We start from the raw sequence: 15799 nt of genomic DNA on the forward strand, positions 1-15799 counted from the left end.
CCTCCTTAGTTCTATAACCTTCACCAGCCCTTCAAGCCGCTGAGAATAATACTAATAATCGTTATTAGTGTCACAAGTAGGCTTACATCAAAACTTCAATGAAGTGACTGTGAAAAAACCCTAGTTGCCACACTCCGGCACCTGTTTGGGTACACTGAGGGAGAATCCAGGATGTCCAATTCACCTAACAAGCACGTTTTTCGGGACTTGTGGGAGGAAACCAGAGCCCTCGAAGGAAACCCATGCAGACACGGAGAGGACGAGCAGATTCTACACAAACAGTGACCCAAGCTGGGAATCGAACCTGGGACCCTGGCACTGTGAAGCAACTGTGCTAACCACTGTGCTACCATGCCACCCAACTTTACTGTTTCTTCAATCCCCACAACTCCCTACATCTCATGCTTGATTGACACCCCATTCATCACTCTATAAACACTTGCTCCATCTCTACCGCAATGTGGCAGCAGTGTGTACCATCAACAAGATGCTCTGCAGCAACTCATTAAGGGCTCTTCAATAGCACCTTCCAAACCTGCTACCCCTACCACTTAGAAGGGCAGGAGGTGCATGGCACTGCCACCACATGCAAGTTCCCCTTCAAGTCAGATACCATTCTGGCCTGGAAATATATCGCTGGTCCTTCAGCACTGTTGGGTCAAAGTCCTGCCACTCTCTCACTAACAACACTGTAGGTGTACCTACACCACATGACTGTAGCAATTCAAGAACATGACAAATCACCATCTTCTCAAGGGCAATTACGTATAATAAATAAATGTTGACTTTGCCAGTGAAACCCACATACCGTGAATGAACAAATAGATAATAAACTTCCCCAGAGAGAAGGATTGATGGTAATTTAATCTCTCATATCTCCAATCAGTTGCATGTCACAGATAGAAAGTTGGTAACAAATTGTTTTGTTGCTCTCTTAGTTACAGAGGATACATGATACAAGAGAACAAGGACATAAAAGAGAATATAATAAATAAATTATGAATACAAATGATTCTTGTACATTTTAAATGTGGTACATTTCATCCATTAAAAAAGCCTCCGAGAATGAAAGTGTCTGGTATCACACCTTCTACATTAAACAAAAATATTAATCTTGATTACACTTCATTGTAAAACCTTTTCGGAGGTCAACATTAAGGACTCTGGAAAAATGTTTCACTTAGCAAACATTTTAGTTTCTTCATCACCTTCCATTTGCAAGCAGATTAGTTTAAAATGTTATGGGCCAGGGATTAGAGAACCCCAAAGTGTATCATGGAGTTCACCTGGCCCACAACTTTTAATAGATTTTGGTTATGGGAGCACAATGGCCCACTTTACAGGTGTGATGCAACAGAGATCTAAAGTACTTTAAAAACAAAATAATGTTTATTATATGAATCCAGTTAACATTTTATAAACACACAGTAAACATCTTAGCAACTATCAACTCAAATACTCCCCCCAAAGAATACAGTACTCTATAAGTAACCCTTAATTTGTCCTAGCAACATCCATATGTTAAACCCTTTTCAAAGAAAGACAGAAGTTTAAATTCTCTACAGAAACAGGTATTACTTTGAAATCCTCAAATGAGCTGAAGACAGTCTGTAGCTTGGAGGGAGAGAGATCATTATACAGCTGCTTGCTTTGCCTGAGGCTATCCTCTCTGAAAACTAAACTAAACACACACTGTAGCTGCCAGCTCAAAAACGAAAGTGAAAGACAGACAGCCCAGTTCCACCCACACTCTGACATCACTGCAGCTATTTGATAAACACCCAGTTCTTAAAGGTACTTCCACATGACAAAAACAAACGTGGCCAGAATTTTCAGGATGGCGGGGCTCTATATCTTGGGGGGTTCTTGGGTAGTGGTCAAGGGGTGGAGGGGTGGTTTGGGGGGATCACCAGGAGCTGGCCAGGGTCTCGAAGATACGTCTGGGGGATAGAGATCACCAGGCCTTCAGGGGAGGGTGCCACCAGTCAGAAGGAGGCTTCTGATGGACACAATCTCCTCCCGCCCCCTCCACCCCACACCTTCATGCTCGAGATCGGACTTTGTTCAATTTTGGATTTTACTCATTGATCTATAATCTGCCTGCCAGCCTAAAGATGAGGTTGGGTGGGAAAAGGAGGTTGGGTAGGAAAAGGAGGCAAGGGCGGGCTTACCCTCCAAGGCCCTGTCTGTATCTATACATAATTGGATAGGAGGGCAAAACTCTGACCATGTTTGCTACTCTGTGCCACTTGTTCTTGTTCATCCCAGAGCCAAGAAATGGGAGCCCAAGCCCAGCAAAGTTTACAGGTAAAACTTGCATAATTATGGAGTATCATCTTCATTATGAAAAAAAGGGAAATGCTTCTTTAAACATGGGATGAGGGCACAACAGTAAAGTACAGGCTTCTATCACACCGTGTTAACACATTATTACTACGATGCAACTGAGGCTTTTTTTTTATTAAGAGCTTCCAACTCGAGGTTAACTTCTCCGCCCTGTGCCTCGGTGTGGCGGGGGGCTTGCTGGAGTTCTTAATGCTCGAGAAAGTGAAGTTTGAGTTGAAGGGAAGGATGGAAGAATTTTACAACTCATGGGCTTTGTTTATCATGCATTTTCAAGAATTGCATGACATCGAGTATGGGGGGGGGGGCAGTGGGAATGTATAGGTTATTGGTGATTATGTATGTGTTGGTGGTAGATTCCTGATTTTTTTATCTTTTATGTTTTGGATTTAAAATGTTGGGGGCTGTTGGCCAGGGGATTGCCATTGTATTTGTTATTGTTGATTATTTGTTGGTGGGTGTAAATTTGAAGAAAATGTGTGAAAGGAGAATTTTAAAAAAAATTTGAAAAAAAGAGTTTCCAACTCATGGAGGAGGTTTTCAGACCCATCCATGCCCAATAATCTGCTCTGAAAATCGCTCACATTTTGAGAGCTGAGACAAATTCCACCACAGCAGCTCAGACAATCAACACTCCAAAACAATCAACAAAATTCTAAATAAAACAACTCACAATATTCTTTTTGAAAAGTCAATTCTCCTATCTCCCAATGTTAACTAATCCTTTAAAAGAAATTCCAGGATCCCGATCCGCATCTTCACGAAAACTAATCAGTTCTTCTTTGGGCCATAACCATCTGTATGTCAGGTTACGGTAAAATCCATCCACTAGTTTTTAAGATATATGGTTTGCAGACAAACAGACTGACTGGAGCTTAAAACATTACCTCCACCTACCTTCAGCGGCAGAGGTTTAAAAACAAATTGCCTGATTGGGCATTGGTGCTAATTAGATGTTGTCATACTCTCAGCATAAGGGTTCAGCCATTTATGGCCGAGATGAGAAGATACTATAAAAATGTTCTGATTTTTTGGAATTCTTTATCGTAGAGGACCGTGGGTATCATGTATATTCAAGGCTGAGATTAATAGATTTTTGGAAACTTAGCAGATTTGGAGTAGGTCATGAAAGTGTAGTTGAGGTAGGTGGCCTGCATGATTTTACTGAATAGGGGAATCAGCTCAAAGGCTGTATGGTCTATTCCTATTTCTTAGGTTTACTGAACAGACAACGTTCTCTTACTCAGCAGTTAACGCCAAAATAAGTTTTTGTGGAACACATCTTAAATGAGGGCAGGGATGAAAGGGAGGAACAGCACAGAGGTTGTATTATTTTAGAACAGATTGGTAAATTATAAGATTCACAAACAAGTGCTTCCATTTATCAATTCCTACCTGAAAACTGTAGCCGCAGCTTGTTTTAAGAGGGTTGCATGCCTTACACACAGGACCTGCAAGCAAAGTTTGAGAGCACATGGTGAGAAATAGTGAAATCAAAATTTTGGCTGCCTTATTAACTTGAAATCAAGTGCACTTTTTAAATGGAACCAGCCACACTTTGATGTATCAGTTAGCATGAAACAGAGAAAATAATTGATTAGTTAAATGAGGAGAGAGAGTTTTTGTGTTTTCTTTCCTCACTAATTTATCTCTTATCCATGGGCAGCAGTCACCCAGTACCTCAATAGTGAGTATTATTCACACGTGGGCCTTAGCTGTGCCAAAAGCCTATTTATTTTTGGCTGTCATCGCAATAAATTCCATTCCAGTATCCATCCATTACTAACATACACAGGTTGGTGGATTGACCACACTAAATTGCCCTTAAAATGGAAAAAAAAAGAATTGGGTACTCTAAATTAAACAAAATACAATTCTCAAACTTGGCAAAAAATATTTCGGCGTGGGGGTAGGGTGTGGTGGAGATAATGGAATAGGGAGAATCACAGAACAGCACGGTGACACAGTGGTTAGCACTGCTGGCTCACAACTCCAGGGACCCAGGTTTGATTCCAGCCTCGGGTGATTGTCTGTGTTTGCACGTTCTCCCCTTGTCTGCATGGGTTTCCTCCGAGTGCTCCGGTTTCCTCCCACAGACCAAAGATGTGCAGGTTAGGTGGATTGGGCCATGCTAAATTATGCCTTAGTGTACAAAAGGTTAGGTGAGGTTATGAGGTTAGAGGCGTGGACGTAGGTTGGGTGTTCTTTTGAAGGGTTGGTGCACACTCAATGAGCCAAATGATCTCCTTCTGCACTGTAGGAATTCTATGGTGATCATAAAAGATCACCTCATTGTAATTGTCAGCATGACGAGTGGCACTCTAGGATATGGGTTCAAGTCTCAAATTTAGAGTACCCGATTCATTTTTTCCAATTAAGGGGCAATTTAGCGTGTTCAATCCACCGAGCCTGCACATCTTTGGGTTGTGGAGGTGAAACCCACACAAACATGGGGAGAATGTGCAAACTCCACATGGACAGCGACCCAGAGGCAGGATCGAACCTGGGACCTCGGCGCCATGAGGCAGCAGGGCTAACCCTCTGCACCACCGCGCCACAAATATTTAGGCTGTGCTCCAGTGTGGTACCGAGGGAATGCTGCACTGTCAGAAGTGCCATCTTTTGGATCAGGTGTTAAATCAGCGCTATTTCTGCTCGCTCAAGTGCAGATAAAATATCTAGCGGCAGTATCTTAAAGAAGGGCAGTCTGGTTTTCCCCAATGCCACGGGCAACCTTTATCCCACAATTAACATTATCTGGTCACCATCACATTGCTATTTGTGGGAGCTTGTTGGGCACAAATTGGCTAATGTTTCCAGCATCGCAAGTGGTGACACATTAAAAGTGCGTTATTGGCTGTGAAGAACTTTGTCCTGTGGTCATATAGGCACTGTAGACCGGTTGATCATGCAGACGCTGGGATGACGTTGACTATCGGGAGCCCTCCCCTGAACATAGAACATAGAACAGTACAGCACAGAACAGGCCCTTCGGCCCTCAATGTTGTGCCGAGCCATGATCACCCTACTCAAACCCACGTATCCACCCTATACCCGTAACCCAACAACCCCCTCCTTAACCTTACTTTTATTAGGACACTACGGGCAATTTAGCATGGCCAATCCACCTAACCCGCACATCTTTGGACTGTGGGAGGAAACCGGAGCACCCGGAGGAAACCCACGCACACAGGGGGAGGACGTGCAGACTCCACACAGACAGTGACCCAGCCAGGAATCGAACCTGGGACCCTGGAGCTGTGAAGCATTTATGCTAACCACCATGCTACCCTGCTGCCATGCAGCACGTAAGAGCCGCTCAATATTATAGAAACATAGAAAAAACAAGAGGAGGAAGCCATTTGGTCCTTCAAGCCCACTCCGTCATTCATTATCATGGCTGATCATCCAACTCAATAGCCTAATCCCGCTTTCCCCCATATCCTTTGATCCCCTTTGCCCAAAATGCTAAATCTATAGAAACAGAGAAAACAAAAATAGAAAAATACCTTTGGTAACATAGAAAAAATTTTATCAATAAACCTCTATTGTTGTTGTCACTCCCTGGTCGTCAGTTATTGCCACCCAGTACTTTTACAGGCGCTACACAAATGCAATTTCTTCCCCCCACTAAATGGATGAACTGGTGACTTTGCTGAGAAGCTTCCGTGAGTTTGAAACGTGCGTCACTCAGGACCACGCTGAAAAATTGTTGGCAAGGCTGAGAATTTTTGTTATTATTATTATTACTTTTTCCCTAAACCCCTCCTTCACCCACACTGGGGTCCAGGTTATATATCTACAGTGCTGACTGATACACTCAACATGTCTCGAAACATGAAACTGTCCTTTACATATATATATATATATATATATAAAACTTGGTATGAATAAAAATCACCTTCGTTAGGACGGAATTCATGGTTCAGACGGTCAGAACTAAAATTCCTGCTAGGGGTCCTTCGCACAAATCTCTCCCCCCACCCCGAAAGCCGCCCGGAAAACCCCCGCCCAGCATCAAACTCGGAGAACAAGCGTTCCGGCTACAAGCGTAGTTCGCTGTCAGATAGAAAAGCACAGTGTAATAAAAATCAAATACCGTATTTGAGGGGGAAATTAGATCTAACCTTAAGAAGTAAATAAATATTTTGATCAAGAGATTTTCCAGGGGAGGCAGCAATCTTATTTTAGATGGATACATTTGTTCTTTGTTGAATTAAATTATATTAAATGAACTAAAGGACCAGTCAAACCCACCAATATTCAGTGACCACCAATGGAAACCTTTGCAAATAAAAATAGCTCAGCCCGCTTAATGACTTGAATCTATCAATGTTTTTGCTCTGTTGTATCACTCATTATATATCTATGATAAAGGAGTGGCCGTCTGGTTATTTTAAGGCATCAGCATCTGACAAGAAGATTCCATTTGGCTGCCACAATGTAGGCAGTTTGTGGACAACACCTAGCTGGTCCCACAAACTTGTTTGGCAAATGTCTACACGTATGTGTTTGAACAACATATGGGACTTATATAAATACAAAGAACAAAGAAAAGTACAGCACAGGAACAGGCCCTTCGGCCCTCCAAGCCTGCGCCGACCATGCTGCCCGACTAAACTACAATCTTCTACACTTCCTGGTCTGTATCCTTCTATTCCCATCCTATTCATGTATTTGTCAAGATGCCCCTTAATTGTCACTATCGTCCCTGCTTCCACCACCTCCTCCGGCAGCGAGTTCCAGGCACCCACTACCCTCTGTGTAAAAAAACTTGCCTCTTACATCTCCTCTAAGCCTTGCCCCTCGCACCCTAAACCTATGCCCCCTAGTAATTGACCCCTCTACCCTGGGAAAAAGTCTCTGAATATCCACCCTGCCTATGCCCCTCATAATTTTGTAGGCCTCTATCAGATCTCCCCTCAAACTCCGTCGTTCCAGTGAGAACAAACCGACTTTATTCAACCTCTCTGTGGTGGTATGAATAGGAGCACTGCCATTGGTGCAGAGCACTGGTTTCCCATTAGCTCTGGCTGGTCATTTGCCTCTCGGCTGATTGGCTGGGACTAGTCATGTGACTGCTCACCAATTGGTTGAGAGGCAAGTAGACCCCGCCTCCGAGGCGGGGTATAAGTACCCAGAGTTCCCGGCGGTCGGCCTTTCACTGTAGTCGACCACCGGGCTAACATCTAGCTGATTAAAGCCTAAGTTTGGACCTTCATCGTGTCTCGCGTCCAATTGATGGTACATCAATTTAATCAGCTAGAATTTTGAAATGGAGCTACGCATCAAGCCTGACTGCCTCCGCATCAGCCCGCATGCTTCGAACGCGCCTGCAATCTTTAAACATTGGCTGGCGTGTTTCCACAGTTACCTGACGACTGCAGCCAGCAAGCCCACCAAGGAAGGAGCAGAAACTCCACATCCTCCACTCATGTGTGGGCACGGCAGTATACTCAATGATTGAGGACGAACAGGATTATGACGCGGCTATGGATCGCCTGAGAGGACACTTTCTCCGGCCGGTCAACGAAGTATATGCACGGCATCTCCTGGCTACCAGACAACAGTTCCCTGGTGAGTCCCTCGACGAGTTTTACCGGGACCTCGCGGCTCTGGGGAGAAATTGCGCCTGTCCCCAAGTTTCTGCGACAGAGCACATGGAACTTTTAGTCAGAGATGCTTACGTTGCTGGGATGCAATCCTCCTCTATCCGCCAGCGATTACTGGAAAAGAACGCCCTCAGCCTAGCTGAGGCAAGGACCCTCGCAACCTCCCTGGAGGTTGCCGAACTGAACGCCTACGCATACGCCCCCGGCCGCGCGGCAACCCCTTGGACTTCATGGCACATGCCACCTCCGTCCTCCGCTGACCCTGACCCCCCACCCAGGCCTGCGCTGCGGGACACTCCAACAAGCTAGCGGGGCCCCGCTGCTATTTTTGCGCCCTCTCAAAACACCCCCACCCGCGCTGCCCGGCCCGCTCCGCTCTGTGTAAGAGTTGCGGGAACAAGGGCCATTACGCTGTGGTCTGCCAGACCAAGTCGGTCACTGTTGTTCCGCGCAGCGACCGCGGATCCCCCCCCCCCCCCCCCCCCCCCCCCCGGCCCTCCCAGGGCCCAGCGCCGCGCACCGACCTCTCCGGCCCACCTCCCGGCCCCCGCAACAGGCCCACGGTCCTCCCTACCCCCGCTCCCGGCTACGCTGACCCTGCCCCCAGCCACCACGAGGGTCCCACGGGCGCCGCCATCTTGGGCCCCGGACGCCGCGTGTTGGCCTCGGGCGCCGCCATTTTGGGGCTCCAACTCCACGTGCAGGTCCTGGGCGCCGCCATCTTGGGGCCCCGACTCCACGTGCAGGTCCTGGGGGCCGCCATCTTGGGCCAACACGGAAGGCCCTGCCAACGATTACTCTGCCACCGAGGATGATCTGAAACTCTCGCCACGACTTGCTTCCATCACGCTCGACCAGTCGCGACCACGCACGCGCGCCAAGACAAAGACGTCGATCCAGTTCAACGGGCGTGAGATGAAATGCCAACTGGACTCCGGGAGCACGGAAAGTTTCGTCCACCCCGACACGGTAAGATGCTGTGCGCTCCCCATCCACCCAGTCAAACATAAGATCGAGTTAGCCTCGGGTTCGCACTCCGTCCAGATCACCGGGTGCTGCATAGCGGACCTCACGGTCCAGGGGAGGGTTTTCAAAACTACTAACTCCTCATCCTCCCCCGTCTATGCGCTCCGGCACTCTTGGGCCTGGATTTCCAGTGCAACCTGCAGAGCTTGACTTTCCAATTTGCCGGCCATATTCCCCCCCTTACTGTCTGCAGCCTTGCGTCCCTCAAAGTGGACCCCCCTTCCTTGTTTGCTAATCTCACCCCAGATTGTAAACCTGTAGCCACTAGGAGCAGATGATACAGTGCCCAGGACCGGACCTTCATCGGGTCCGAGGTCCAGGGGCCCATAAAGGAAGGAGTCATCGAGACCAGCAACAGTCCCTGGCGAGCCCAAGTGCTGGTAGTTCGGACTGGGGAGAAAAACCGGATGGTCATTGACTACAGTCAGACCATCAACAGGTTTACGCAGCTGGACGCATACCCTCTCCCCCGTATTTACGACCTGGTTAACAGGATCGCGAAATACAAAGTCTTTTCCACGGTGGACCTTAAGTCTGCCTACCACCAGCTCCCCATCCAAGCGAGTGACCGCAAGTACACCGCGTTTGAGGCAGATGGGCGCCTCTACAACTTCCTCAGGGTTCAATTCGGTGTCACAAATGGGGTCTCGGTATTCCAACGGGAGATGGACCTCCAAAAATTCCTCCGAACCACAGAACTCCTTAATTTAACCTACAATAAGGATAAGTGCGTGTTTAGCACCGACTGTCTAGCCATCCTTGGCTACGTAGTGCGTAACGGAGTGATAGGCCCCGATCCCGAATGCACGCGCCCCCTAATGGAACTCCCTCTCCCCAACACCCTCAAATCCCTCAAACGCTGCCTGGGCTTCTTCTCCTATTACGGCCAGGTGGACCCCACCTACGCCGACAAAGCCCACCCCCTCATCCAGTCCACCTCCTTTCCCCTGTTGATGGAGGCCCGCCAGGCCTTTAGCCGCATCAAAGCGGATATCACAAAGTCCACGATGCATGCTATCGACGAGTCCCTCCCATTCCAGGTCGAGAGCGACGCGTCCGAAGTTGCTCTAGCGGCCATTCCTCAGTAGAAAAGGAGGCCACAGTTGAAGCTGTGCGATATTGGAGGCACTATCTGGCCGGCAGGAAGTTTACCCCCCTCACAGACCAACGGTCAGTAGCTTTCATGTTTGATAATGCACAGAGGGGCAAGATCAAGAACGACAAGATCTTGCGGTGGCGGATCGAGTTGTCCACGTACAACTACAAAATCTTGTATCGTCCTGGGAAGCTCAATGAGCCTCCCGATGCCCTATCCCGCGGTACCTGCGCCAGCGCGCAGATTGACCGCCTCCGCTCCCTCCACACAGACCTCTGCCATCCAGGGGTAACCCGTTTTTACCACTTTATCAAGACCCGCAACCTGCCCTACTCCATTGAGGAAGTCAGGGCCGTCACCAGGGACTGCCACATCTGCGCAGAGTGCAAACCGCACTTCTACCGCCCTGAGCAAGCGCATCTGATCAAGGCGTCCCGCCCCTTCGAACGTCTCAGTATAGACTTCAAGGGTCCCCTTCTCTCCAACAACCGCAACATATATTTCTTGAGTGTTATTGACGAGTACTCCCGCTTCCCTTTCGCCATTCCCTGCCCCGACATGACCACAACAACCATCATAAAGGCCCTCCTATCCATCTTCTCCCTGTTCTGTTACCCCGCGGACATCCACAGCGACCGGGGGTCCTCCTTTATGAGCGACGAACTGCGTCAGTTCCTGCTCAGCAGGGGCATAGCCTCTAGCAGGACGACCAGTTATAACCCTCGGGGTAACGAACAGGTCGAGCAGGAAAATGGCACCATCTGGAAGACCATCCTGCTGGCCCTACGGTTCAGAGACCTCCCTATCCCCCGTTGGCAAGAGGTCATTCCCGACGACCTCCATTCAATCCGGTCGCTCCTCTGTACCAACACTAATCAAACACCTCATGAACGTCTTCTGGTTTCCCTAGGAAGTCGTCCTCAGGATGCCCTCTCTCGACCTGGCTGGCCACCCCCGGGCCCATCTTGCTCCGGAAGCATGTGCGGGTGCACAGGTCCGACCCATTGGTTGAGCGAGTCCAGTTACTCCACGCCAACCCGCAGTATGCGTACGTGGAGTATCCCGACGGTCGGCAGGATACGGTCTCGCTTCGGGACCTGGCACCCGCCAGCGTGCAGCCTCCCCCCCCACATCAACACCTCCCCCCCCAATCCCGATTCCCCCCAGCGCCCCCTGCGCCCCCACGACCCAGCGCACAGAACCCCCCCCCCCCCCCCCCCCCGTCCCCGATTACAGCGTCTCCACCACCGGCCCGGGATACAGAGACACATCTACGACCGACGCTCCCGGAGTCAAGAACGACCACCGGCCCGACATCACCGGCTCCACTGCGACGGTCCACCAGAACACCACGGGCACCCAACAGGCTGATCGTGTCCATCTGATGCAACCAGGGGACTTTATTGGACTCTTTTGTAATTTTTTTTGCACCCAACTGTATTCGGTTTGGTTCACTTTTGCCACGAGCAAGTGGGCAGCCCCCATCTTCTCGATTGTCTCTACTCATACCACCAGTCCTCGGCTCCCCCCTCTCTCTTTCCCCTTACAACACCCCCACGGCTTCTTTCTCCACAAGGGGTGAATGTGGTGGTATGAATAGGAGCACTGCCATTGGTGCAGAGCACTGGTTTCCCATTGGCTCCGACTGGTCATGTGCCTCTCAGCTGATTGGCTGGGACTAGTCATGTGACTACTCACCAATTGGTCGAGAGGCTAGTAGACCCCGCCTCCGAGGCGGGGTATAAGTACCCAGAGTTCCCGGCGGTCGGCCTTTCACTGTCATCGATCACCGGGCTAACATCCAGCTGATTAAAGCCTAAGTTTGGACCTTCATCGTGTCTCGCGTCCAATTGATGGTACATTACTCTCCTCATAGCTAATGCCCTCCATACCAGGCAACATCCTGGTAAATCTCTTCTGCACCCTCTCTAAAGCCTCCACATCCTTCTTGTGATGTGGCAACCAGAATTGAACACTATACTCCAAGTGTGGCCTAACTAAGGTTCTTTCCAGCTGCAACATGACTTGCCAATTCTTATACTCAATGCCCCGGCCAATGAAGGCAAGCATGCTATATGCCTTCTTGACTACCTTCTCCACCTGTGTTGCCCCTTTCAGTGACCTGTGGACCTGTCTACCTAGATCTCTCTGACTTTCAATACTCTTTAGAGTTCTACCATTCACTGTATATTCCCTACCTGCATTAGACCTTCCAAAATGCATTACCTCACATTTGTCCAGATTAAACTCCATCTGCCATCTCTCCGCCCAAGTCTCCAAACGATCTAAATCCTGCTGTATCCTTGACAGTCCTCATCGCTATCTGCAACCTGTGTGTCGTACGCAAACTTACTAATCAGACCAGTTACAATTTCCTCCAAATCATTTATATATACTATGAACAGCAAAGGTCCCAGCACTGATCCCTGCGGAACACCACTAGTCACAGCCCTCCAATCAGAAAAGCACGCTTCTATTGCTATTCTCTGCCTTCTATGGCCTAGCCAGTTCTGTATCCAGCTGCCATATCACCTCTGATCCCGTGTGACTTCACCTTTTGTACCAGTCTACCATGAGGGACCTTGTCAAAGGCCTTACTGAAGTCCATATACACAACATCCACTGCCCTACCTGCATCAATCATTTTTGTGACCTCGAAAAATGCTATCAAGCTAGTGAGACACGACCTCACCTTCAGAAAACCGTGCTGCCTCTCGCTAATACGACCACTTGCTTCCAAATAGGCGTAGAACAAAGAGAACAAAGAAAAGTACAGCAGAGGAACAGCCCCATCAGCCCTCCAAGCCCGTGCCGACCATGCTGCCCGACTAAACTACAATCTTCTACACTTCCTGGGTCCGTATCCCTCTATTCCCATCCTATTCATGTATTTATCAAGATGCCCCTTAAATGTCACTATCGTCCCTGCTTCCACCACCTCCTCCGGCAGCGGGTTCCAGGCACCCACTACCCTCTGTGCAAAAACTTGCCTCGTACATCTACTCTAAACCTTGCCTCTCACACTTAAACCTATGCCCCCTAGTAATTGACCCCTCCACTCTGGGGAAAAGCCTCTGATGATCCACTCTGTCTATTGATGGAACCATCAATTCAGCGAATACGTGTAGTTGGATCTGAACAGAGGCTTTAATACACTTACAATAGAGCCAGCCTATTCGTCGTTGAACTTCAGGTGAACTGGCAGGCTGGCTCTAAGGCACTGATCTTTATACATCGATCCCAGGGGGAGGAGTCCTGGGCAGAGCCAAGGGAGGAGCCCAGTACAAAATCTCACGTACTCCCAGGGTGACTCCCCCTGGTGGTCGGATAGTGCAACTGCACTTATAATGGGTAGATAACGAACATATATACATGGAGTGATATTGGCAACTATATATAGTGTGAATCACATTCACCACATCTATGCCCCTCATAATTTTGTAGACCTCTATCAGGTCACCCCTCAACCTCCGTCGTTCCAGTAAGAACAAACGGAGTGTATTCAACTGCTCCTCAAAGCTAATGCCCTCCACACCAGGCAACATCCTGGTAAATCTCTTCTGTAACCTCTCTAAATCCTCCACTCCTTCTGGTAGTGTGGCGACCAGAATTGAACACTATACTCCAAGTGTGGCCTAACTAAGGTTCTATACAGCTGCAACATGACTTGCCAATTCTTATACTCAATGCCCCGGCCAATGAAGGCAAGCATGCTATATGCCTTCTTGACTACCTTCTCCACCTGTGTTGCCCCTTTCAGTGACCTGTGGACCTGTATACCTAGATCTCTCTGACTTTCAATACTCTTTAGAGTTCTACCATTCACAGTATATTCCCTACCTGCATTAGACCTTCCAAAATGCATTACCTCACATTTGTCTGGATTAAACGCCATCTGCCATCTCTCCGCCCAAGTCTCCAAACAATCTAAATCCTGCTGTATCCTCTGACAGTCCTCATCGCTATCCGCAATTCCACCAACCTTTGTGTCGTCTGCAAACTTACTAATCAGACCAGTTTCATTTTCCTCCAAATTATTTATATATACTACGAACAGCAAAGGTCCCAGCACTGATCCCTGCGGAACACCACTAGTCACAGCCCTCCAATCAGAAAAGCACCCTTCCATTGCTACTCTCTGCCTTCTATGACCTAGCCAGTTCTGTATCCACCTTGCCAGCTCACCCATGGTCCCGTGTGACTTCACCTTTTGTACCAGTCTACCTTGTCAAAGGCCTTACTGAAGTCCATATACACAACATCCACTGCCCTACCTGCATCAATCATCTTTGTGACCTCTTCGAAAAACTCTATCAAGTTAGTGAGACACGACCTCCCCTTCACAAAATCATGCTGCCTCTCACTAATACGTCCATTTTCTTCCAAATGGGAGTAGATCCTGTCTCGTAGAATTTTCTCCAGTAATTTCCCTACCACTGACGTAAGTCTCACCGGCCTGTAGTTCCCTGGATTATCCTTGCTACCCTTCTTAAACAAAGGAACAACATTGGCTATTCTTCAGTGCTCCGGGACATCACCTGAAGACAGTGAGGATCCAAAGATATTTGTCAAGGCGTCAGCAATTTACTCTCTAGCCTCCTTCAGTATTCTGGGGTAGATCCCATCAGGCCCTGGGGAATTATCTACCTTAATATTTTTCAAGACGCCCAACACCTCATCTTTGTGGATCTCAATATGACCCAGGCTATCTACACACCCTTCTCCTGACTCAACATCCACCAATTCCTTCTCTTTGGTGAATACTGATGCAAAGTATTCATTTAGTACTTCGCCCATTTCCTCTGGCTCCACACATAGATTCCCTTGCCTATCCTTCAGTGGGCCAGCCCTTTCCCTGGCTACCCTCTTACTTTTTATGTACGTGTAAAAAGCCTTGGGATTTTCCTTCACTCTATTTGCCAATAACTTTTCGTGACCCCTTTTAGCCCTCCTGACTCCTTGCTTAAATTCCTTCCTACTTTCCTTATATTCCACACAGGCTTCGTCTGTTCCCAGCCTTCTAGCCCTGACAAATGCCTCCTTTTTCTTTTTAACGAGGCATACAATATCTCTCGTTATCCAAGGTTCCTGAAACTTGCTGTATTTATCCTTCTTCCTCACAGGAACATGCCGGTCCTGAATTCCTTTCAACTGACATTTGAAAGCCCCCACAGGTCAGATGTTGATTTACCCTCAAACATCCGCCCCCAATCTAGGTTCTTCAGTTCCCGCCTAATATTGTTATAATTAGCCTTCCCCTAATTTAGCACATTTATCCTCGGACCACTCTTATCCTTGTCCACCTGCACTTTAAAACTTACTGAATTGTCGTCACTGTTCCCGAAATGCTCCCCTGCTGAAACTTCTACCATCTGGCCGGGCTCATTCCCCAATACCAGCTCCAGTACAGCCCCTTCCCTTGTTGGTCTATCTACATATTGTTTTAAGAAGCCCTCCTGGATGCTCCTTACAAACTCAGCCCCGTCCACCAATTGAGTCCCAGTCAATATTGGGGAAGTTAAAGTCTCCCATCACAACAACCCTGTTGCTTTTACTCCGTTCCAAAATTTGTCTACCTATCTGCTCCTCTATCACCCACTGGCTGTTGGGTGGCCTGTAGTAAAGCCCCAACATTGTGACTGCACCCTTCTTATTCCTGATCTCTACCCATATAGCCTCGCTGTCCTCTGAGGTGTCCTCCCGTAGCGCAACTCCTCCACCC

At 48.3% G+C, this 15799-nt stretch overlaps 1 protein-coding gene across 1 annotated transcript in view; it reads right to left on the minus strand.

Annotated features, from left to right (window-relative positions):
- The window catches only part of mrpl48 (mitochondrial ribosomal protein L48), a 63546-nt gene extending 57199 nt beyond the window's left edge, over positions 1–6347 (minus strand). The window contains exons 1-2 of the mRNA XM_038817669.1: positions 6245–6347; positions 3739–3794 (exon numbers count right to left, since the gene is read on the minus strand). Coding sequence (XP_038673597.1) covers positions 3739–3794; positions 6245–6265 — 77 coding nt within the window. The 5' untranslated portion in view covers positions 6266–6347. The remainder of the gene's footprint in view (positions 1–3738; positions 3795–6244) is intronic.
- Positions 6348–15799: the final 9452 nt, after the last annotated feature.

The sequence above is a fragment of the Scyliorhinus canicula genome, chromosome 14 (assembly GCF_902713615.1).
Source record: "Scyliorhinus canicula chromosome 14, sScyCan1.1, whole genome shotgun sequence".
NCBI lineage: Eukaryota > Metazoa > Chordata > Chondrichthyes > Carcharhiniformes > Scyliorhinidae > Scyliorhinus > Scyliorhinus canicula.